The 26,356-nt window shown below is 41.1% G+C and overlaps 1 protein-coding gene across 14 annotated transcripts in view; it reads left to right on the top strand.

Annotated features, from left to right (window-relative positions):
- Positions 1-26,356, top strand: part of EPB41L3 (erythrocyte membrane protein band 4.1 like 3) — a 207,961-nt gene that overhangs the window by 109,830 nt on the left and 71,775 nt on the right. For all 14 annotated transcript variants that reach the window (XM_075920939.1, XM_075920937.1, XM_075920938.1 and 11 more), the window contains exon 3: positions 2,819-3,016. In XM_075920939.1, coding sequence (XP_075777054.1) covers positions 2,963-3,016 — 54 coding nt within the window. In that variant the 5' untranslated portion in view covers positions 2,819-2,962. The remainder of the gene's footprint in view (positions 1-2,818; positions 3,017-26,356) is intronic.

Below are 26,356 nucleotides of genomic sequence, written 5' to 3'. Positions count from 1 at the left end.
TACCCATTCCATTTTTTGGCACTTACTTTCTCTTAATTTTGGTGGAAAATAAATGCCTAATCCTGTAGACTACTTTGTAAATCTCAACATGTGAATCTTGAATGTTTTTGCCATTTTTGCCCAACTCAAGCTAAAAAGTTGGCATCTTCATATTGCACATCCCTAATGGCTTTGTGGAGTCCCAGGGCTAGTACCAAACCCTGACTTTCTTTATCTCTTCACAATGTTCATACCACCAGGTGAGGCCTATTTAATTATTCATTTCTTGTCCAGTTTGTGATTACTGGCTCAGATCTGTCACTTCAAGGGCTCTACTGACTTAGCTATGACGGTTCTCCCCCCTCTGTTGACTTCCATAGTTAATCCATCTTGAAACCAATTAAAATGAAATGGGAATATTCAAACTAAACACAAGATACATGCCCATCCCTGAAAAATTCAGAAGTAAAACATTTTAGTGGAAAACCCCTTATTTATTCACTGACTCTGAATCACCAAACTGCAGTAAATTGTTCAAACAACACCCAAATTATAAGATCAGAAGACAGTCCTGCTGCTGTAAAGCTTTTCTGTCTGTATCACTAATTCTGCAACTGTAGAAATTATGTTCCAACAACAACCCTGAAGCAAGTTCTGCTCTGTTCAGTGTTGATGGTATGGCAGACCAGGGCATTGAAATGCTCCAAAAATACAGCATAAAAGGGCTGTGTGGAGAACGTGGGAGGGAATGCACCTATGCATGCAAAATTCAAAATAACCTAGTAAATACAGTTGCTTCTCAGTGGTTGCTTTTGCCCTAGATAACCGCGCCAACAGAATGTCAAGTTTCTTTAAGAGGAGGAGGCTTAATTCACTTTGAAATCATCTCAATGCATGGACATGTCATCACAGTTTTGGGGCCCTCCCTAATAGTTCCTGGCATGTTTTTGTCTCTCTGCAAATTATAGAAAATTCTTTGTGGTTGTAACCTTGGACATATTTTGTTTAGTTTAGTTTGGGTCTACTTGGTTAGTCCAACAAAATAATACTAGTGCCATCTTTTATATTCGTATGTAGAGAAATTAATATCTGTTGCAGGTTTTGTTGAAAGAAATCAACAGTCTATAAGGAGGAGGTACAGGAGTTCTTTCTGACATATCTCTTCTGCTTTTGTTATTATTGGTCTTTGCTTTTGAGCAATTTTCCTGCCTTTTTCAGGGATGCTCATTCCCCTCCTCTGCTCTCCAAAGCTTTCCTTCATCTACATACCTTGGCTGCTATGAACATTAATTGCACTAATAGGTCTCAATCCTATGGCGTACTAAATACTGTCAACTCCCATTAGCATCAGGGGGAGTTGAAGTTCTTGGCTCTAAGTGCTTGGAAGAGAAAGTGTTTAACTTATAGGTGGCTGAGCTAAGACAGGAGACTCAGCTGAGACAACACGGATTATTTTCCCTTGCCCCCTCACTCTTCCAGCATGTTTTATTGCTGTTAAGAGGATGTGCTAGATTTTAAAAGAGGCTTCTCTATTCCTTTTTATATCTTCCTCAGCAGACTTTCCTTCATGCCTTTTGCTCCAAGCTGAGGGCCAGAATGGTAATCTTGCTGTGCTCTCACATAAGGAGCATAAGGCATGCCTTACTTTCATGGGGTGACCAGTCTTTGCATGGGTGTGAGGTGGGAGTCAGCCAATAGGGACATGGTAATGTCATACACTCACCAGTATATTTAAACTGGCACAGGAGGGGAAATAATGTGAGCCAGATATAAGCTGGTCTCCATTAGTTCCTGACCGGAGCAAGGGGGGAACCCAGGACCAGATTGTGACTGTCATCACAATCTGATTCCTCGTCTGCTCCTCGGACAGTGCTGCTATGTTCTTCCCCTAGCCCTGGGACTTAGCCAAACCACAACTGAGCTCTCTGCTTGCAGACTTGGGGCCAGTTAGCATGTGTCTGGCTCTAAGTGCCTCACTCCTCTTCAAACCAAATAAAGAAGGAAAGCTAATGTTTTGGAGACCTTTTCCCAGGGGATTCCTCAGGGAAAGAGCCCCACATTTAGGTGGAATATTGTGGTGATACTTTGCACACTGTCCAGTTTTGCACACTACCAGTGTGACCCAGGGCTGGTTTGGTCTGAAAGAAGATTAAAGCTTTTGGACAGATTTGATCCAGTCTCATGAAGGTTTGTTGTGCTGAAGGAAAATAGGCTCGGCAGATTAAATTGTGATGAATTTCAGTGCTGCTGGCTGCTGATTATATTGAATTTGTTCAAAGCCAAATCAGATGGGTGTTTTTCCGGGTGGTGAGATGACTAAACGATTATGCTTTTGTTGTCAAAATTTTGTCTGGAGACTGGCACAGGCACAACTGGCTTTAGACATAACCATTATTGGAATGGAGTGTGAGTGCTGTAGTGCAGTTACTGCTAAAGGATGGATCTATGAAGGGTAGAGTGCCTCTGACGATCTGTGCCAGGGAAAGGGACCACAATCAATATCGCATCATAACAGCTTTTGAGAGGTCTCAAATGCTAACCTATGGATAAGCTCAAAATAACTGTACTGCAGTGGGTTTTCCCAGCCATATATTAGTCTTTGAAAGTGGCAGTTACAGGAAGGCACAGCTGTTTTATTGGCCAAATCAGGCTTTCCCAAACAATAAAGATGAAGCTCTTGTTGTTGTGCAGCACCTGGGCATCAGTTATAGCTGTTAGTGGTGAATAGTCTCTCCCTAAGATGAAAACCAGTTGTGCATTTTTATTCTGAGTGGCTGCATTGTACAGCCACTATTTTAATCTGAAATTGAAACTTAATCTTCCCATTTGCTCTTCAAAGGTCACTGAAAGAGAACAGGAGTTTGCTGCTGCTGCTGCAAAACAGCTGGAATACCAGCAGTTTGAAGAAGACAAGCTCTCTCAAAAATCATCCTGTAGCAAACTTTCCAGATCTCCTCTGAAGATTGTTAAAAAGCCAAAAAACATGCAGTGCAAAGTGACACTCCTGGATGGCTCTGAATATGGATGTGAAGTAGAGGTAAATTGTTGTTTCCTTTAGTTTGCTTTATCTCTTGTTACCTGTATATACTAATTAAGTCTATTATGGAGAAAAAAAATCTTCTATGAAAAAAATATTGAGTTGAATTTATGGGGCAAGATTTTAAAAATTGGCAGCCTAAACTTAGACGTCCAAACCCATATATTGGCATCTAAATACATGGTCTGGTTTTTCACAAGTTCCAAATGCCAAGCAGCTGCCATTATCTTCTCTAGGAGATTTAGGGCTGAACTCAGATGTAATCCACAAAGAGGGGCGTATGAGCATTCCAGAGTAGGACCGTGCGGTTCTAGAAGCATGTGACTGTGACACTCAGCCTGGACCACTGACAGTGAGACTCATTAAAGAAAGGGATCTCTAATCTCCAAGGGCTTCCCCTTTACCAGGTTCTGTAGTTATTTATGAACTAGTGCGCTACAAAACAGTGTGGCCCCCATAGCTTGACTGGCAGCAGGTGTCTCTCCAAGACACTTGCATTACAGTCTACATGTGTCTTTGATTGGTATGTGCTCAGGTGGCAAGCCCATCCCGCCAGTCATTCTTCCATAACTGCATTCTGTTTTTATCACACTAGCTTGATCAGAGATACCCTAGGTATGTCTCTTTAAACTGCAATTTGCACTTGCCACTCAACATGGAGACTTACAGTACATTCCATCAGTAGAGAGCAGCTGGCAGCTTTATAGGCAACCCATTTTCTCTGTGCATTCTCTTCAGGTAGGCTGCCCTTTTGATGTGTCCTGTTTGTGCTCCCATTGCAACCTATACGCCTCACACAGGAGCCATTTGCTCCTTCCACCCAGCACAGATCCTTCTGGTAACTGAGGATTATATGGTAGGGAAGAGAAGCCACTAGGCATAGCAGAGAAAGAGAAAAATGAGACCGTAAAAATGTGGAAGAAGTTGAAGCAGGGAAAGGGAAGAGTAAGGATAGAATAAAAATGTAAAGTAAACTTGTGAAAATAGGCAGAAAAAGAAAGAGCTCTGATGGCAGGTGAGAGGAGGGGAGAGGCTGGAGGAAAAAAATCCAGGGAGAAAAGTGAGGTGGGGAGAAAGTGAAATGTGGCAATCACACCAGAGAAGGATGTGAGGGGCCCTAAATGGTGAAGCAGCCATTACTCCATTACAAGTTTGGGAGTTATAATTAGGGCCCTACCACATTCATGGTCCTTTTTAGTCAATTACATGGTCATAGGGTTTCAAAAATTGTAAATGTCATCATTTCAGCTACTTAAATCCGCAATTTCATGGTGTTGTAATTGTAGGGATCCCAACTTAAAAAGGAGCTGTGGGGAGTTTGCAAGATTATGTACGTGTGGGTGAGATTGTTTTACTATTACTGTTACTTTTGCACAGCTGCTGGTGGTAGTGCTGCCTTCAGAGCTGGACAGCTAGAGAGTGGTAGCTGCTGGCCAGGAGATCAGCAACACAGAAGTAACGATGACATGGTATGGTACTGGCAACCTTATATCTGCACTGCTTCCTGCAGAGCTGGGCCCTCAGCAGCTGCCGCTCTCTGGCCACCTAGCTTTGAAGGCAGCAGCACAGAAGAGAAGGTGGCATGGTATGTTATTGCCACCCTTAATTCTGTGCTAAGGCTGGCAGGGCATTGACTTCAAATCCGGGACCCTAGCCAATAGCTGCCACTCTCTGGCCATTCAGCTCTGAAGGCAGTGCAGAAGTAAGGATGACAATACCACAGCCCTCCTAAAACAACCCTCCAGCTCCCTTTTGTGTCAGTACTCCCAATTTGAGAAACACTGGTCATCCCTGTGAAATCTGTATAGTATAGGGTAAACGCACATAAAAGACAGGATTTCACAGCTTGACTCTTTTTTTTTTTTTTTTGGTCATGAATTTCCTAAGGCCCTTGTCATGTAGTGGATAGTCGGAATATCCACTGCAGTTCAGAAATACTTTTGTCCATCCCAAAATTTGGGAGCCACTGATTTAAAGGCAAAAGGTTGCTGCTGTTGTGGGCCCATATTCAGACGTTCTTACGCAGTTTTCACTCAGCCTTTGCTATTAACGTCAGTAAGAAAAGTTGCTTGAGCAAGGACTTCAGAATTTTATCCAATAACAACACTTTAAAATTTGGAACAAAAGTATTTTTGCAGTGCCAAGAGCTTAGCTGCAAACAGCAGGAATGGTTTATTACATACATAGTAACTTGACAGATATGCTGTCAGATACATTTTAGTTTCATTGGCTGGGTACAGTACAATTTCTTTCTAGGCTAGCAATAGATAGTTGATGTGCTATGCTGCTGTGACGTTACTGCAAATCTGGGATTGTTGCTTCATGTTTTGACCTCCAGATCCCTTTCTATGTCTGACAGCAAATAGTGTGGAAACCCATCTACACGTACTACTTTAATGGGAAGAGTTGAATTTAGTGCAGTCTTAATCACTTTAGGTGGAAAATTGAAGCCACTGTGTGGAGTGCAAGTTTTGCTAGACAGATGGAAATATGAGTGAGACAAGTTTTATGAGGACATAATATACAGTAGAAGGAGAGATCGATTAAGTTACCCTTTTATTTATGCTAATAAAGTATTATAAATAATATTTTCTTCTAGGAATTTGCACTCTTTCTCCAAATATGTATTCAATATAAGCTGAAGTGTCAAAATGCTAGCATACAGATGTCATTGTCCTTTTGCCTGTCTGTCTTCTCTCCTATAAGTCTATATGGTTACTCAATCTCTGTCCTTACTAACTCTCCAATATCCAATATAAAGATTTATCAACTCAGATGACTAAAATATTATTTTATTCATAATATCCACTACAGTACAGAAATGCTTTTGTTAATCCACAAATTATCCAACTTAAATGACACTTTGGTTATTACATGTGCAAGAATATGATGATCCACACAGAACTGCATTCACCAAAGCAGATGTCACTACCAGAAATGCAAAATGAAATATATTTGAGAAAACTGAAGTGCGACTACAGTTTTGTGCATATGAATTTCTGCACCATAACATGGCAAATTGTTGGCATTGCAGTCCCATATCAGGCCTTTTTATCAATATATTAAACTATCAGCATGTTTTTGTATTAAACTTGTGCTTTCTCAACCAACTGCCAGGGTGCTGTACAGCACACAAGAATGCATGGTAGATCCCCAAAGAGTGTAATTTCTCTGCAAAAGATTGTGCTGCTGGCACAACTGACCTGATAAAGAAAGGGCATGACACCATGGCAAGAGGAGTGATTCCTTTTTAATACTATACACTGATCTCCCCAAAAGGTTCAAGAGGCCAGGGAGACTGAGGAAAGAAAATAGAAGAGCTCTCAGGAAAACTTCATGCCTCAAATAGAAGTGGAGGGGAAAGTTCCTGTGCAGCAGCTCTGGCTAGTAGTAGAATGATATGGCTGATGAAAGAGAGGATAAGGATAAGGGAAGAAACATCACCTGTCACTTCCAGAAAGCTTTTATCAACATTTGAAGGACAGCCCCAAAGGATAGAATTTATGCTGTCCCTCAGCTCAGTCATGCTAGTTCTATCTTGGTAAACTGAACAATAGGAGACCAAGGGGAGAGGCCTAAAAAGTCAGGCATGGATGTGATGTGAACTCCATAAAAACCAGACGCTTTTTTAGAAAAAAAAATACTCAGATTAAGTTCATTGTGCTTCTGTCCATTTAATTACTTCTTACAAGAGGTGTACTGTTCATCTGTAAGTTTTAAGGCATTGAGCCAACAGGAAATGTGGTGAACCACCATATGTTGACAAAAAGTGTCACTGCATAGTAATAAATCCATCTGTGTTATTGGGTTGAATGTCTTGTGTAGTACCCCAAAAGGGACCACGAGGAAGCAAAATCTCAGGAAGTTAGAATCCCAGGCCTGAGAAACACAATTTTGTGTGAACTCTTTGTGTGAACCTGTACAAGTCATTTACCCTCTAGAACTAATTCCACAGTCTGTGAAACAAGGATAATATTTCACTACTTGACTCTCCAAGGACTGTGAGGATCAATTAGTTGGTTTGTAGATTGCTTCACAGATGACAAGTATCTTATGAATGCTTAATATCATTTAAAGTAGTATATTACTCTCAGAACACAACCTACAGCGTATCAATTATGTGTTCATATGGATGATAATCTGACAGTTAAAATTGCATATACTCATGGAGTCAGACACATCAAAGACAGGTTTTACTAATCCATTATCCCCTTGCTTCTCTGTATCAACCCTCTCTTCTTCCTTTATGACTGCTAAGAAGGCTTCATCTCCTACTAACTTTCTGTTCTGTCAGGCTTCCAATACTTTGCATTAGACCAGGACATTCTGTTTTGAAAGTGCTTCAGTTCATATTTGGAAAGAACTCACTTTGGGTATGTCTGCACTAGCCCCCAGTTCGAACTAGGGAGGCTAATGTAGGCATTTGAAGTTGCAAATCAAGCCTGGAATTTAAATATCCCGCGCTTGATTTGCATCTTCCCGGACGGTCGCCATTTTTGAAATTTACAAGTCCAGACTAACTGCCCGCATCTACACACGGCAGGGACCCGATAGTTTGAAATAAAGCCCTAGTTCAAACTACCTGTTGTTCCTCCTGGAATGAGGTTTAACAGGTAGTTCGATTTAGGACTTTAATTCGAACCCAGGAATGTGTTTTAAGGTATGCAGGCATGCCAAACTGGAAACAACGATAGGTCACAAAACTTCCTTTTTGATCTGCAAAAAATAGGTTCAATGCAATAAACTCCACTGCACTTTTTTACATTATGAATCTACTGATGGTAGCAGTGGGTTTAAGTGTAAAGAGGCCTTTCTTTTGCAGTCACAAAGACAATGTGTAACTATAGATAGGGAGGGGCACGCATTATAAGCACAGTCCACACACATCCATACCCTAAAAAAATACAAACTCTGGCAGAAAACTAAGGGACATTGGGGGAAGGCACATACTTTCTCCTCCCCTGCATAACTTCCGAATGCTACCTTTCTGGTCTGTTCCCGAGAATGACTATTACTAGAAGAGCAGAAGTCTTTATTTATACATCGTTCCAATATATACATTTGTCACCTTGAAACATAAAATAATTTAAAAAAAGGAGCTGCTGTACCTTTCATGTACAGGAGCTCCATGCTGGAAAAAACCTTGGAATTTCAGTCTTTTGAAAGTTACTAGTTCACCTATCAATAGACCTCTTCTCAGCTCATCTAAAATGACCACTCATGGTGAGAATTCCATCTTATGTTTTGGTGCCGCTGTTGTCACTAAGGTTAACATCCTCATGAAATAGCTCAGAAAATATAACTCCTGCCAACAAAATAAATGGTGCAGTAAAAAATTATTGGTCCATGGTAGAAAGGACAAAAAAAGATTGTGAGAAAATAAATACTTTACAAAACCAAAACAGTCACTGAGCTGGCATACACTGACTATAAGGAAGAAAGAAGCTGAAGGGAAATAGGACAATGGTTGCTTAGAGCATTGCAGCAGAAGTCACAGAGAGTGTGCAATTTCATACCACAGTAAGCATGAGCAGCTGTATGTACAGTATGTAGTATGTGCTATGTAGCACATCTAGCAGCAATACAGAGGTGGCATACGAGGCCCAACCATGGTGCGAAAGGGATAGTAAATTCTTGGGAGAAGGAATAATCTCTCAAATGCCGGAAGGAAATGAAGATGATTGACCCATTGAATGGACAGAAGATAGCTCATGAGTTGCTGTGCATTCTAGGGAGATTACCGACAGATGAGTGAAATGAGGCAGAAAAGGAAGAGGCCCATGATTCAAGTTGTGAAGGATTAAAGTACTTGCCAGTTATGAAACTCATGAACTTGTCATATTTAGAGACTAGTTGGAAATATGAGAAAGAAGACGCTCAATGCTCATTCAGTATTGTTAGATATTCAACTCAAGGATTTGATCTGTGGAAAAGAGGTACCTGAGTGAATCCAGTTGAATGAAAGTCAGAGATCAATTTCAACTTCTAATGGGGAGATTATAGATGAAGAAAATTGTAATTATTTCTGTCAGACAATGCTTCTTAGAAGATTACTGCTCAGCTCTCTAGCCTGCTATACTAGTCTCCTAAAGAAGGAGAATCTATTTTTCAACATCTTTAATGTAAAATCTGAGTTGACTTCGAAGCCTAGCATGAAAAAGAATCTATCCAGTGCAGTACAGTTTAAGTGTTTGACATATGAATCAAAGTGCAGTTGTCTTAGACTTTATATTTCCTAGGTTATGAACAGTGTTCCCTCTAACCTGCAGGCAGCAGGGCTTCACAGGTGATTAATCAGCCCCGCCCAGTCAGAGCTGACTGACTAGGCAGGGCTGATTAATCACCTGTGAAGCTGTGCTACTGAGCAATTTAGAGGAACCACTGGTTATGAATATGAAAGATTTATTTTGATAAAATGATGTAGTGTATTATGGAAATTAGCTCAATATAGGAAGCATTTCTGCATTTCTGTGTGCAAATTTGGTATCTAGTGATATATTTTATGCATGCAGCTGCAGTGTGCACAGACAAATTTGAATGTTCATGTACACAAGATTAGGTGAAAAAAGTATTTGGTTACAAAATTTGGGACCCAGGTTTGATGTCTTTTTGAGAACTTGGCCCTTTATGTTTACATTGTGTTAAGCAAAAGTGCTTTTAATATATCTATATCCATCTATCTATCTATCTATAGATATAGTTAGAAGACTCAATCATGTTTGAATGCATTGCTTCACAATATGTAAAATGATCAATGACAGTGATAGTTATTTCAAGATTCATGAATACAAAACTAATTTTGTAAGGAAAAAGTAGTCAAAAGGTGGGCTACAAGCCTAACAGTCCACAAATCTGGACAGCCTGATGCTTTTGAATGGACCCCAATATTTTTTATTCACTTATTATCTTTATTGTTGTTGTTTTTTAATTATTTTTTCTGGAGTCTGGAACTTGACTATATCTTGACGAAGGAATGTGGATCTTGGTTAAAAAATAGAGTACCACTGCTCTAAGGTATGGTCCTAAACCAGTGCAATCAATGGAACTTTTTCCAGTGACTTCAGTCAGTTTTAAGATTAGGTCCTAATTCCAAAGGGCATTCTATGGGAACACACCATATGACATCATCTGTGAAATGTGGAAAGGCATCAGTGTCAGATGTGTGAGTATCAAGCGAGCTGTTTGATGCTTGGCAAAGCAGCTTATCCTGTTCCACTGAGCAATGCAGCACAGTAGTCCTGCAGTGTCCCCCACCAGTTTACCACTGATGTTGCTTCTGGCCCTTGAATGTAATCCTATAATAAAGATCAGGATTGATCACAGAAATTAAATTAAAAATATCGTACCTCAACAATGTGGTAAGGTCAGTAAAGATGCTGAGTGTTATTTCCACGGATCCTTTCTCTCCTTGGAAATTAACCCAGTGGGAGTTGTCCCCTTGAGGTGACACGTGAGGGGGACGCAAAGGGGAACACCTGCTAAAGGAGGCTATGTGACCACCCCACATGACTCTGTCCTGCCCTTGCACTATCCCCGTCTCCTCCCTATCCCACATTACTGGGTGAATGGGGCACACTGTCCTGTTCCCTCTGCTCAGGAGACTTCTGAGCTGCAGGGGTCTCCAAAACCACAGCTGCAAAAGGAGCAGAACATGGGTCCGCTGCATGGCTCCGTACCAGCAGCTCTTTCAGCACACTTGTGCTACCCCCAGCTATTCCTCACAACTGTCTCTCTTGGGGTCTGTACAACCCTGCTGGAGGATGGAGCTGGGAGCAGTGCTGGGGGCCAGTACTGGTACAGCTGTGTCCCCCAGGAGTAGGGCCCGATGTTTTATTCTGTTCACCGCTGTAGTTCCCAGAGTGGGTTGTCTTCTCTGGCGCAGCTGTTCCAATATTGCCTCTAGCCCTCTCCTCCTGAGGGGTTGTACAGACGCCAAGTGATGTAGTGCATGGAAGACTTGGGGGTGGTACATCCATGCCAGAGGAGCTGCTGATGTAGGTCATCTCCTTTTGCAACTGTGGTTCCTTACTGAATGTGCCCCCTAAAAGGTGTCTGAGGAGGGGCATACAACGTTTTTACTCCTCCCACAAGTTGCCTTGATACCAGGACAGGTGCTTGAGTCCTAACTAATCCTACTGAGGAAAAGGATCCGAGAGGTATGTAATCTTCTAGTCAAGCCATGCAGAAATCCAGTTAAGTAAACTTCTTTGTCTCAGGACTGACCTCTACCATTTCAGATCCTCTGAAAGCATTGAAAGAGAGTTCTCTGATTCAGGGTTCCCCCAAAATGAGGTAAAAACAAACATTGTTTTTCTTTCTCAGTTTCTCCAACTTCAAGTAACATGTTTCCAGGTACATTAGTGTAAGAATTTTCTTTTTGCTTCTTCCCACTGCTTTGACTTTCTATTTGCAATATTAGAGCAACTTAATGAAAAGAATCCAGGGCATCCAGCTATTGATCACTCCATATATATGGGTTAAATATGAAATTATTTCCTAAAACAGAATGTAGTCTGTGGCTTTTACTCTAAACCTATAACTGTGAATATTTACAGACAGGTGAATAACCAATTTCTTGAATGAGCAGAAACTTACAACCTACAAGGTCTAAATAAATGGCAGAATAGTTCCTTTATTTTCAAAAGGATCAACAGTTAGAACCCACTGAGAATTCATTCTTCGTCTTTATTCCTGTATCTTTGAGCTTTACTAGACAGGGTTTCAGGTATGGATAACAAAAGTTTCCATGGTAATTATTTCTATAGTCTCTACAGTATTAAATAAAACAAGTCGTGTTATTGCTATATTATTTTGATATTCTGTAGAAAATAAGAAAATATTTCAAAGAGCACTGTTAGTTCTGTCTCTCATTTTTCCCTAGGATTGTTTAATGATTTCTTTTTCATCCAGTTCTTTCCATCAACTTTGTCTTGACGTGGGTAATAATTGCTAATTTAATCTACCAGATGAACATGTCCATTACATGTATGTATTTAAAAGTGTTGTGTGAAAAAATATTGAAAATCCCACAAAGGTTTCCCCTTACTTCCCAGGCAGTATCAAATGTTCATGCTTAATTTAAAATAAATTAGAGGTTGTATGTTCAGATATTTGTGTCTGACTAGTTACATGATTTATCTACATTTCTCAAAATAGTATTCTAAAATGTAAGGTGTATAAGCCGATTAGTTACTGCACCAGTGTGTGGTGAAATTCTTATTTAGAGACATACATAAGCTAGATAAATGGTGTGTTTCATATCACAGACACATATTATGTCTCCTTCCCTTTTAAGAGAAAGTTTTTTAAGTGGGAGTATGTAGGCCTTTTCCTGGTATAATTAGACAAGGTCAAAATGGCATCTAGTCCTAAAGGACTTTCACATGTTTGATTTCAAATATATACAATATGCATTCTCACTTTTTCATTTTATTACCATTTCAGGCAATTAAGAGTAGGGTTGTAAAATTCCATTTAATCAGTTACTGGTTAAATGTTAGGTTAACCTAAACTTTAACCAGTTTGACTAAGCGGATCCTGGGCAAGGGACTGCTCCAGCCCAGCTAGAGCAGCCCACAGGGCTCCCGGTCCCTCCTGGGCTGGGAACCAGCAACTCCATGCAGGGGCCTGGTGGGGCTAGAGCATCTACTCCTGGATGTTCCCGAGCACTGGTTAAACATTACCCATAAGCATCACCAGGTAAGGTGCCTGTATTTGTTTTTCTGCATTTTTCACACCTAGCTTGCAATACTATTATAGAAGAGAAGATCCCACTGAGATTATTTTCTCTGTGACAAATGGGTGTAGTATTTCCCTTACCTCCCAAGGATTTTGTGAAGTTACAAATCCATTAGCGATTGTGAGAAGCATGCTGTAGTGATGAGGGCCACATAAGTAGACAGATGTGCTGGCAAGCTTGAGGGAAGGAGACTATTGTACCTGCATCCAGGAGCTCAGGGGACATGGTGTCTGAATCAGAATGGCTCTGAATCACCTCCAAAGCTTAGTAGCATCTATTCTTTCATTATAGTTGTGTGTTTAATAATGTAGAGCTTCCTACATGTGCTGAGGGAGCATATGGAAGAGGAAATTCCAAACACAGTCTCATACACATGGCATAAAACACAACTTGTCACTGAATACAAGAGTGAGCTTTCATTCACGCCGCTTGTGTTGACTGAGTCATCACTTGCCATTGAAGCAGTTTAACAAAAGAAGTTTTGGTTTATGGTTGTTTTTGTTTTTTCATTTGTTTTACTTGAAGCATCTTTGGTAAGCAGTTAATATGTGACTGGATGGAGCAGCAGCATCAGAGAGAATGTTTTCTTTCTCCACATTCCCTAATTGAGGCAGATTCAGATTATCCAAGGAACTTAGCTAAGGCTATGTTACCTGACACGCCAGTAGGAGCCTTCCAAGCTTGAGCATGCTGTAAATAAATATAGTTACACATGCAACTTTGCTGTCTTTCTATTTAAAGTTACTGTTTTGGAATAAAAATCCTTAATTTCAAAAGCAAAGTATCTGAGAGATCTGTAACTGGGCTGCCATATCTTCCAGCTTTTTCCCTCTATTTCCTCCCACTTAATGAATGATCTGGTGGGAAGGAGAAAAGCCTTGCTACTCTCTGACTAGTGTTTTGTTTGTGGCACACTGTGGAAATCCAAATCTTATGGTAAAGCTTGCAAATAGCCCCAGTTAAGACTGGGGAAGACAGAGAACTCCACCATTGCTTTATATCTCCTCTACAAAAACAGACACAGATGCAGCAGGCTTTGTCCTGAGCATGAGAATTTCCTGGTAGCCAGGGAAAGCTAAGCTCCTGGAGATCTAGGAGAGCAAGGATCTGGCAGGGTTGTGCTTTCCTTCCCCTTCACTCTGCACAAACCAGCCAAGCTTAATGTACAGGGGAGTACGTGCTGCACTTTGACAGGAAGTTGCAGCCAGAGCACTCCCTTTGTGCATTAGGTAGCACCGCAGGAGAGATTGTGACTTTGCCTCTGTCCTTCCTCCTTGTGGCTAAAAGCCACAGTGGTGTTTTATGTGTCCCTAAAATTGTTCATTGAAATTACCCAATACTAGCCCTCAAATGCATACTTGTCCTTTGTGAGTTGCACCACAAACCAATACTGTGTGTTTAGAATCATAGAGCTAGAAGAGACCTCAGGAGGTCATTAAGTCCAGCTCCCTGCCCAAAACAGGACGATTCCCAACTAAATCAACCCAGATAGGGCTTTGTCAAGCCGAGACTTAAAAACCTCTAGGGATGGAGACTCCACTACTTCCCTAGGTAACTCATTCCAGTGCTTCACCACCCTACTAGTGAAATAGTTTTTCCTAATATCCAACCTACACCTCCCCCACTGTAACTTTAGACCATTGCTCCTTGTTCTGCCATCAGTCACTACTATGAACAGCCTTTCTCCATCCTCTTTGGAACCTCCCTTCAGGAAATTGAAGGCTGTTATCAAATCCCCCCTCACTCTTTTCCTCTGCAGACGAAACAAACCCAAATCCCTCAGTCTCTCCTCATAGGTCATGCGCTCCAGACCCTTAATCATTTTGGTCGCCTTCCGCTGGATCCTCTCCAATGCGTTCACATCCTTTCTATAGTGGGGGACCCAGAACTGGACACAGTATTCGAGATATGGCCTCACCAGAGCCGAATAAAGGGGAATAATCACTTCTCTGGATCTGCTGGCAATGCTGCTCCTAATGCACCCTAATATGCCATTAGCTTTCTTGGCTACAAGGGCACACTGTTGACTTATATCCAGCTTCACAACCACTGTAATCTCCAGGTCCTTTTCTGCTGAACTGCTACTGAGCCATTCAGTCCCCAGCCTGTAACAATGCTTGGGATTCTTCCATCCCAAAAGCAATTGTCCTTGTTGAACCTCATCAGATTTCTTTTGGCCCAATCCTCTAATCTGTCCAGGTCACTCTGGACCCTATTCCTGCCCTCCAGCATATCTGCCTCTCCCCCTAGCTTAGTGTCATCTGCAAATTTGCTGAGGGTGTAATCCATCCCCTCATCCAGGCCATTAATAAAGATGTTGAACAAAACTGGTCCAAGAACTGATCCTTGGGCACTCCGCTAGAAACTGATCGCCAACCTGACATCGAGCCATTGGGTCTGACAGTTTAGCCAGCTTTTTATCCATCTTACAGTCCATTTATCCAATCCATACTCCCTAAACTTGCTGGCAAGAATATTGTGGAAGACCGTATCAAAAGCTTTGCTAAAGTCAAGGTATATCATATCCACTGACTTTCCCATATCCACAGAGCCAGTTATCTCATCATAGAAGCTAATCAGATTGATCAGGCATGACTTGCCCTTTATGAATCCATCTTGACAATTCCTGATCATTTTCCCCTCTTCCAAGTGCTTCAAAATGGATTCCTTGAGGATCCCCTCCATGATTTTTCTGGGGACTGAGGTAAGGCTGACCCGTCTGTAGTTCCCTGGATTGTCCTTCTTCCCTTTTTTAAAGATTGGGCACTACATTTGCCTTTTTCCAATCATCCAGGATCTCTCCCAATCTCCACAAGTTTTCAAAGATAATGGCCAAAGGCTCCGCAATGACATTTGCCAACTCCCTTAGATGCAATAAAGCTGGGCCCATGGATTTGTGTATGTTTAGCTTTTCTAAATAGTTCCTAACTTGTTCTTTCCCCACCAAGGGCTGTCCACCTCCTTCCCATACTGCGTTGCCTAGTGCATTTGTCTGGGAGCTGACCTTGTCCGTGAAGTCAGAAGCAAAGAAAGCATTGAGTACTTCAGCTTTTCCCACATCATCTGTCACTAGGTTACCTCCTTCATCGAGTAAGGGCCCCATACCCTCTCTGATCACCCTCTTATTGCTAACATGCCTGTAGAAATTTTTCTTGTTACCGTTCATATCCCTTGCCAGCTGCAATTCCAATTGTGCTTTCGCCTTCCTGATAACTCCTCTGCATCCTCAAACAATATATTTATACTCCTCCCTAGTCATCAGTCCAAGTTTCCACTTCTTATAAGCTTCCTTTTTGTGTTTAAGCTCACCATGGATGCCCCTGGTAAGCCAATCTGCTCGCCTACCATATTTGCTTTTCTTGCTGCGCATTGGGATGGTTTCTTTCTGTGCCTTTAATAAGGCTTCTTTAAAATACTGCCAGCTCTCCTGGACTCCTTTCTCCTTCATGTAAACATCCCTGGGGATCCTGCCCATTAGTTCTCTGAGGGAGTCAAAGTCTGCTCTTCTGAAATCCAGGGTGTGTATTTTGCTACTCTCCTTTCTTCCTTTGGTACAGATCCTGAAATCAACTATCTCATGATCAGACCTTTGACAAGAGCCATTACCCAGCTCTCTCAGATGTCCAGTCTTCCTGCCACATGCCCAGATCACCCTGCAGCTGAGCCTCTGTGTGCGTCCTGCCTCTCTTCTCAGTTGCTGAATTGTCATTTACGTGTTCCCCTTCCCCCTGTACAATGTAAATTAATCTCCATCTCAGGAGTCAGTTGCTCCCATTTTCATCCACATGGAAATAACTGTTTTAAGTAATAAGAGGTCAAAACAAAAAATAAAAAGCCTACACCCACTCCTGTAAGCTTCTAAAAACATTAGCTGCCATAGTTACAAAATCCTAATGTGTCATCAGGATAACTCCTGTCAAACCCAGTGAATATTTCAGTATCTTTGTCTGTCTTAAAATGGAACAAATAAAGGCTGCATCTGTAGCTTGGAGTGTGAGTACCAGCCCATATTGCCATACCTACACAATCTTGATTAGGGCTAACGTAAGTATAAATGATAGTGTAGCTGCTGTTTCATGGGCAGTGTTGGCTCACTTTAGTCATGCCATGCACCAATGCACCTGAAACCTTTGGGTACGTACTCAGCACTGCTAAGTTGTTCCACTGCTGCCTGCGCTGCTGCCACTATGCTACTGTTTACATTCACATTAGGGCTTGTCAAGCTAGAGTGAATATGTATAAGCAAGCTAGGAATCACACCTCTTGCTCATAGTGCAGACGTAGCCAAAAATCTAGCAAATATTAAAAATAAATAATTCAAAATATATTTTCTTGACAGCTACAGATAGTGAAAGGTATGATTATTTATAGAGGAACCTCAGATCTAAAAATCTGAATGCCACCTGTCCTGTTGCAGAAAGTACCTTAGTGCTTTGGTTGCATTGTGATTTTTTTTTTCTCCTTCATGAGATCAGGGATAGCTCTGTGGCTGTTAAATTCAGATGGCAAGATTAGACATTAAATCATTTTGTATTGACAGGAGATTTCTTCCTGTTGAAAATAAACAAAATTTTAACATTACTGCAACAGACAGATGATATTAACTATCCCATTATGTAGTGCTTAATTACTCTCTTAATGCAGGAAATAATCAAGTTTATATGAGTGAATCCTCTGCATCATCTTGCATCGAATTGATGTACCAAATGAAAGGTGGCATGCATATACACAAATAAATACACAGGAAAGGGGAGAGTTTGCTGATGCCATTTAAAAACATGTGGAATGAGGAAAATGTCTACAATTACTATGCCTTTCTAGGCTTCAGCTGTTACATTTGAACACAGTTGATCCAACTAATTACTACAGAATTTTTATGGATGTATTTAGTGCTGGCTTTTAAAAAAAATTTCACACAATTTCAGAAAAATACCTTGTACATCAAGACCATTGTACATAGTTTTATCTCAATCAAGAAGCCTCTTGATGCACAAAGACTGATTTATTTCCTTTGTTATGATTTATTGTATACAAGAGCATAACAAATATACTGGATTTTTAATTCATGCTTCAGAAATACTCTCCTGAGACATTTATGGTTTGGAATGCCCAAGTACTTGATAATTATCACATTAGACAGTAGAAAATGATGGGCTGCTATACATTTATGCAGCTGGAATGCATGTGTGTGACTTTTCTCCTCCCATATGCAGAGATCCATACTCGTCAAATATTTGTTTGCTATTTATATGTTTCCTTTTGCTGCTTTGGATTCCAATGCACAAGTTATACTGAGATGTGCATTTTGTACAAAAACCATGACAATTCTGTGAGCTACACCAATGTAGTCAGAGCTCATATAATGCTAGGTCAAGTGTGATCTCTGCTGCTGATGTAGCAGGCAAAGATCCTAAGTTGGTCCAATTCCAGAACTGGGACTAGGTCACCAATCTTAGTGGGATTTAGCAATCCTCCCCCCCCCCCCACCACCACCACCATTTTTTTTTAAGATCACTGCTGGTTTTTTAGGATTCTGAAGCTCAAACAGTATTAAAGAAAGTTGTACCCGATCGAAGCATGCCATTTTATACAATGTCACTGACACTTGGTGTATACATGTTTTTATAGGATTGCAAGTGTTATGTATTCTTCCACGTATTTTAAAACTTTAAGATCTAGGTTGTAAAGGCAGATATTTTCAGGAATAAAGAGATGATTTGGGGTGCTAAATCCAAGAAATGTGAAGGAGCACGTACATTATAGTACCATAGTGCAAAGAATTAAATGAAAGCAAATGAATGCCCTTAATTGTACATAAATATGATACTTTCTAATCTGTAATAAGATTCTTTCTTATGAGGCATTAATTTAAGTTTGACCCTGTGTAGCAGTGAAGTAAATGGAGATATTGTGGAGTTTTTAGTGTAGCAAATACATGTCTTTAACAAATAATAATTTATGTAATGGAATTCTTTAATATTCAAGATACTTGTTAATAACTTAGTAAGAAATATATAATGTGCACTGATCTACTTAAACTTTAAACAAACAAATAGAAGGATTATTTGCAGTGTCTGTGTGCAAACACAATATATATCTTGTTTTCTCCTAAAATATGATTTTTTTAAAACCTACAATTTTTATCAAACTAAATCTTTTTGCATCTGCTAGTCCTCAGTGATTTCTCACACCCAGTTACATACTGCCCAGCTAGTAGATTTTTATTCGGAGGTGCACTTCCCAACATCTGCCAGTGGAATCTACCATAAAAATTGTTGACTGCACAGTGATAACTAATTAATATATTTACTTGAAAAATTAATGTTTACTTTTAGATACCGTAAAACTGATTTTGTTTATTTACACTTCTAATCTGAAAAGATTTCTCATAAAATGAACCTGAAAGATTGGCAAAAAGTATTTATCATCTGCTGTGCATCTGCTTGTAAACTGAGGCTAGAATTTTATACTGGCCAAAAGAAGCGCATGCCTACATTAACATTTATTTACAATCGTCTATATATCTGTGTGTTTTAAAATAAGATATTTTCTATCAAACTGACAAGACAACAGTTGCAGTAGAGAGAGAGAGACAGGTGGCTCATTGCTTATATTCTTCAATGTGATTACTCATGTGTAAAGCCTACATGACTGTCCAGACTTTGGAAGATGGCAATCTGAATTTTTGAGTTAGGAGGCTTTACCTCAGGTAATACTTTCACAAAGAGACAGTTCAATAATGTAGGTGATTTTAAAAATTCTATGTCTTATCCAGTATGCTGTGCATGTGCAAGCCACAGGGCCTTATCCCTTGCTGGAGCATTCCAGGGGCACTTTTAGTAAAATTGACCTTTTGCTCTCATTAAATTTTAAATAAATGTTAATATTTGAAAATATGAGGATTTTATTGGGAGTAAGAAAATAACTGTTTTCCTTTAATGATGTGCTGAACTGTGTAGTCATTCTGGGTATGTCTACGCAGCAACATTATTTTGAAATAAATTCGTCCACGTCTACACAGCAGGCGGTTATTTCCAAGTAATGTCAAAATACTGTCAAGCTATAGGACTTTTTACTCCAACTCTTGTAACCCTCATTGTACGAGGAGTTAGGGAAGTCGGAGGAAGAGTGCTCTATTTTGAAATAAATCCTGTGTAGATGCTTCCAATTTCAAAATAAGCTATTTCGAAATAAGCTATACAATTGACGTAGCTCAGTTTGCGTAGCTTATTTCGAGTTAAGACCTGCTGTGTAGACGCACCCTCTATGTATATATAAAACACCTAGAGTGCAGAATCCAGTTCAGGGCCTCTGTCCTGATATTCAAAACTGCCCAAAGAATTGGTTATAGCAATCTGAGAGCTCCCACCAAGCCTCTGTTACCAGAACACCCAAGCTATGTTTCATTTAAATCATCAAATTGTTCATGAAAGGAGGAAGGCTTATAAATGCAGGAGACAGAACTTTCAAAGGAGATGGATCTTGACCAGTGGAACCCAACCTGAAGGCTGAACCTATTTCTAAAAAAGGTCAAAGTGCATCATTGGTAGTTGGGGCTGATTCTCTGCCCTATTCTGTTCCTTCTACACTGTTCAAGATCATACAAGTGGCTTGGAAATAATTCACAAATCTCTTGATGGGGATTTTCTCAAGATGGGGGGAGGGGAGAGTAGAAAAAATGGTAAAGATATGATAAAGGTAGGCTGTGTCTCATTTTCACATACTTTTTTTTCAGGGAACACTTTTGTTCATAATCAAATACAAATATTCTTAACATAGTTACCCTTGAGGGTCCCAATTCATGAACACACGAGACACCTCTGATTAGAAATTGAGCTAATTCCTAAAGAGAAAAGAATGATTGTTTGCTTTACTGCTTTTTGAATAAAATGCAAAATTCATTTTTTCACACTTACACCCTTCCTCTCCACCTACACATGCAGACACACTCAGAGCAAACAAAAAACATAAACTAATTGAGATTTCTTTTACGAGATGGGAAAGAGAGTAGTATTGTTTTAATTTTTAAATATTTGGGAGGCATTCAGATAGTATCAAGGCAATGACCCTGATGATTGAGACTTGTATAGATGTGACTTTGATATAACTAATCATGAAAGTAAAGGATTGGTTCCATTTTTTATCCAAGACCTTTGAAGTCCGAGGAAAGAATGAGGACAATAGCATTGACATTAGACCGTCATGGAAATCAGCAGTTCAGAGAGTGGCCTACCTTGGGCAATAAAATTTTTCAGCTAGGGAAAGAGGGAGAGGAGGGGATTGCTCATTACACCAAACACATAGAGTATTTCTGACAATCAGCTAAGGATTGTGCTTGTTTCTGCTACAGTGTCAATTGTGGAAGATGAAGTCTGTGTGAGAAGGAGAGATACAAAGTGGGACCAACTTCTGTTGCTGAAAGAAGACAGCTTTTCAGCCACACAGAGCTCTTCATTGGGTCTCAGCTCTGTGTAGCACAAAAGGTTCTCTCTCTCACCAATAGTCATTGGTCCAATAAAAGATGTTACCGTACTCACCTTGTGTGTCTGTTATCTTGGGCCCAACACAGCTGCAACAATATTGCAATATACCCACATACACGTTTTTGCCATTTTAATTGAGCAAAAAGTTTGTGAAGAGACTACCATGTCATTTTTGCAATGCAAATTCTGACGTGTATAAGAAAATAACCTACAAAACGTATGGGGCCAAATTCTGCCCTTTTTACTCAAGTAAAACACAAATTGAAATAGTGAGATTGAATAAAATTATAAATTAGTGTTAAGATAAAATAGTACCTTTTCTACCCGGCACATTGTGAAAGAAAAAATGGAAAAGGTCTGTATTGTCACATGCCAAAAGATACTGTACTATGCAAGGTTAGAGTATGTGCACATTTATATTGTAAAGATCCACTGGAAAGTGCAAATGCTAATTAGGAAAGAGAATCTGATAACCTCAAAATCATTCAAAGCCCAATTATTTCTAACAGTGTTTCATGATGTTAATCTGTGTCTTTGTTCCTATGGTCATGCCCACTGAAATTTGTATAACAATTGTACTGAACTGTACAACCTAAAAGTCACTTGGTGCTAATTCTGACTCTTGAGAGCTGCATTGGCAACTTGCCAGCAGTCATGAGGACAGCAGGTAGGGGGGTGTGTGTGTGTGTGTGTGTGTGTGTGTGTGTGTGTGTACACATACAAACATTTTCTATTTAAAATTAATGCCTGTAGCCACAGTATTTACGTGCACTGCTATGCTCCTTGGATGATGAACAGAAAGAGAGTGTTTGAACTCTGTTTTGTCTTGACCGTGTATTTATCATACAAGAAGATGGGCATCACAGATGAAAATAAGTTATTTTAAAGTTACCCTTTTGTACAGTTTTTTCTGTCTTTGCTTTTTTCTCCTTGTCAATAGAACTCTGTGCTGAATGTTATCACTTTTAATTAGGGTTGCCAGATGGTTTAACCAAAAATACTGAACACCCACCTTCCCCCCCCCCCAAAAAAAACCCACTGTTGAGAAAAAAGAAAAAAAAAGGGGAGACCAAAGTTGTTGAGCAAAAAAAAAAAACCAGCATGGCCCCTTTAAGACCTTTGGGGCTTTTTTTTTTTTTGGCTGGTGGCCATCTTCATCTGCTGGTGAGTTTTCTTACTCTCTGCTGGAAGGGACTGAGGTGCAGGAGGGAGATTGGAGTCTGGGAGGGAGTTTGGGTGAAGGCGGCGGTCGTGACCTAGGGCAGGGGACAGGAATGCAGGGGTTTGGGATGCCAGGGTAGAAGAGGATTGTGATCTGGGGCAGGAGTTTGGGATGCCAGATCTGGGAGGGGGTATGGGTATAAGAGGGGAACAGAGGGTTTGGGTATGTTGAGTGGTGGTAGAGGGTTGGGGCAGAAAAGGCTGGGGCGCCAGAAACAGGCTGTGGCCAAGAGACTTATCTGCCAGCTACCAAACTTGCCTGCCTGTGGAGCTGTCAGCCGACGGTCAGGGCAGTGAGTCCCTTATGACCGGCTGAAGTTCTTTTAAATTGTGCTTGGTTCTGTTACAGCAACTGAAGGAGTCAGGTTAAACCTTAAACAGTTACTATTTTATTGTTACAGAGTAAACTTAGTTGTTAAATGCTACTACTGTGTTACAGATAACACAGCCACTACAAAGGACAGGACAGAAATTACACTAAGTCACTTATAGGTACCATGAAACCCCTTTGGTTCTCTGAGCTCTTATTAAATGCATGCAAAATAGACACATAGCAGGTGTATATTCTCACCCCTGCATTCCAGACTTGGCGTGGCCAGCGTCTTTCTCTCAATCCCTCGGGAAGAAGTAGGGCGAGGTTGGGCGTCCCACGGACCTCGGGAGACAATCAATACCTGCCAGCAGGTATAGATGATTGGAGCTCAAATGGGGTGGGCTACTAAACCCCTCTTTATACCTCTTGGGTCACGTAGGCTTCTTCCTGGTCTCAAGTGGCCAATTAGGAAAAATGGCTTTGAATGCCAAGTTTCCCACGAAGGGTGCAAAGCATAATTCACACCTGGGAAAATGCAGATAATGGGCACCTCTGGTATGTGATGGGTGAAGATTCCTCTCCTGGGACAGTGCAGGTGTGTCAATTACTGGTACTAGCCATCAGGGCGACGGGAGGCCCCGGGTCGTCAGCTAGCCCACTTACTGTCTGGTTTCTGTTTATGGTAGAGTCAGGGACAGGCAGCACACCTGCGTTCCCAGGGCATCAAAGGCTGACTGCCTTTCTCTTGCTCTCTGGGGGGAGGGGGGAGAACAAGGGTTCGTGTCTGGCTGCAGGAGCTTAAAATGTTTCCCAGCCAGCCTGCCTGGCCATGTGCTTCATTTAATAACTAAGCTGAGGAAAGGGGGCCTGGTTCTTTGTAGTTGCCTGTTATTGCAACAGGCAGCTCCCATTGGCTGGTTTCTGGCCAGAAACCGACCAATGGGATTGTGCTGGGAGCAGGGCGGCTCCTGAAACATTCCTCCTCCCCTCCAGTTTTAAAACAGAAACAGAGCCCTGCAGCCGGTTTTCTGCCCAGCGTGCAGGATTGTGGGGCAAGCAGGGAAGCTTGCCTGGGGCTCCCCGCTGCATCCACAGGCTGGATCTGGTGGCTTAGCAGGCCGAATCCGGCCCACAGGCTGTATTTTGCCCAGGCCTGACATAGGGGAACTTCCCATTGGGGTAAAGCTAGTAGAGATGGCATCTGGAGGAGCCATTCTCTCCACACAAGTCGTAGATTATCAGGGGAGGATGAGAACAAAGAGAGGCATGAGAAAACGAATTGTACCAATGTAGGAGAACTCCCCACCAGTATAAAGCTTCTAGAGGCAGCTCCAGTGCTAGCCACACATCCCCACCCATAGCAGAAGTAACTGGAAAGGCAGGGAAAGGAGCATGGTGGAGTACATTACACTTTCATACCTGTCCTTTGAGCCCTATGCCAGTAGCAGAGATTAAAGTGGCATCTTGGCCCTTCAGAATTCGGAAGCCACCATCAGTTTCCTGCCATCTCTGCTTGGTTTTTTCAGCGCAACAGAGAGAAGGCACCCAGTCTGCTTTCTGACTGGAGACATTTTTACCCTTCACCAATCCCATTATTATACCTTAAGTCTCCCTAAATTTTGAAGAGGGAAGTTTTCCGTGATCCTCACAGCACGAGCATGACGACAATGGCATCTCTTTGTGATGTAGGCAATGGGACTGTTCTGTTCTTTGTCCATCCTCTGTAGGGCCTTCACTCAGAGGCAGCATCTTGTCGTAACTCAATAATATTTTGTTTGTCATGCAAGAGGTGAGTGAAAAACTGCAGTCGAAATTTGTACTCAATATTTTTCACTCCCCCAGAAAGAGAGTCAATATTGTGGCATAAGCTAGAATCTGGAAGAAGATAGTGGGGAAAGGAGAGAGAGAAAGGATCAGATTCCATGTATTTTTTTATCTCTTAGAAGAGGGAATATGAATCAGTTTTATTCCGAGTGCTCTCAAGATGCAGCACCTATTGCTGGCCTTTTCAGCTAGACCAGAAAATTTGGTTAGCTTCCTGATACTCTGAAGTTCAGAGGTACAAGAGACCATCTACCTTTTTGTGAAGTTTTAACTTGACCACCTGTGTACTGATAGATCCAATACTCATTGTCCTCATCTCAATTATCTGGAAAGAACTTACTACAAGGTTACCCTAAAAAAAATGAAACCTGATAACTTTGATTCATATATTTAAAATAAATGAAAATGTTTTTCTAGTGTAAGTTTGAGAATAATTCACAGTACTGATTTTAGTGAATAGAATAACATAATGAATAAGCAACAAAGGAATATTCAAAAGCTTTTTCTACTGTGTCACCATTATGTCTTTTCAACTGGACAAATACAATACACTTCATGGGTTTAATGCATAAGTGAATGAAAACTTCCTCCCTATTTCCTCAGAAATTGTACTGTGATGTTAACAAGTGAGAATAATTGGCTTGATAATAACCCTATTATCCACACAATGCCTGGCTGAAGTGTTTAATTTTCAGGCTGCTCATTCACATCTGATGAGTAATGTGTTACTTCAGTCTCATGGTTTATTGCTGAAATGTGAGGAGTGGAAGTGTGTGTGTGTATTTGTAATGGCTTAGATGAATGCTGTGGTGGGAGAGGCTGAAGAGGATTTCAGATCTCTGTAACTTCACATCAGTAGACACATATCCAGAGGATGTAAATTTTTTAAATTAGAATCATAGAATCATAGAACTGGAAGAGACCTCAAAAGGTCATCAAGTCCAGCCCCCTGCTCTAGGCAGGACCAATTCCAACTAAATCAACCCGGCCAGGGCTTTGTCAAGCCGAGACTTAAACACCTCTAGGGATGGAGACTCCACTACTTCCCTAGGCAACCCATTCCAGTGCTTCACCGCCCTCCTAGTGAAATAGTTTTTCCTAATATCCAACCTGGACTTGTCCCACCACAACTTGAGACCATTGCTCCTTGTTTTGCCATCTGTCACTACTGAGAACAGCCTCTCTCCATCCTCTTTGGAACCTCCCTTCAGGAAGTTGAAGGCTGCTATCAAATCCCCCCTCACTCTTCGCTTCTGCAGACTAACAGACCCAAGTCCCTCAGCCTCTTCTCATAAGTCATATGCTCCAGCCCCCTAATCATTTTGGTTGCCCTCTGCTGGACCCTCTCCAATGCGTCCACATCCTTTTTGTAGTGGGGGGCCTAGAACTGAACACAATACTCCAGATGCGGCCTCACCAAAGCCGAATAAAGGGGAATGATGACATCTCTGGATCTGCTGGCAAGGCTCCTCTTAATGCAACCTAATATGCCATTAGCCTTCTTGGCTACAAGGTCACACTGTTGACTCATATCTAGCTTTTCATCCACTGTAACCCCCAGATCCTTTTCTGCAGAACTACTTCTTAACCGGTTGGTCCCCAGCTTGTAACTATGCTTGGGATTCTTCCGTCCCAAGTGCAGGACTCTACATTTGTCCTTGTTGAACCTCATCAAATTTCTTGTGGCCCAATCCTCCAATTTGTCTAAGTCATTCTGTACCCTATCTCTGCCCTTAAGCGTATCTACCTCTCCCCCCAGC

This window comes from Pelodiscus sinensis, chromosome 2, assembly GCF_049634645.1.
Source record: "Pelodiscus sinensis isolate JC-2024 chromosome 2, ASM4963464v1, whole genome shotgun sequence".
In the NCBI taxonomy this organism is placed as follows: Eukaryota; Metazoa; Chordata; order Testudines; family Trionychidae; genus Pelodiscus; species Pelodiscus sinensis.
Note: the sequence above shows the minus strand (reverse complement) of the source record. Positions and strands in the feature narration are given on the sequence as shown.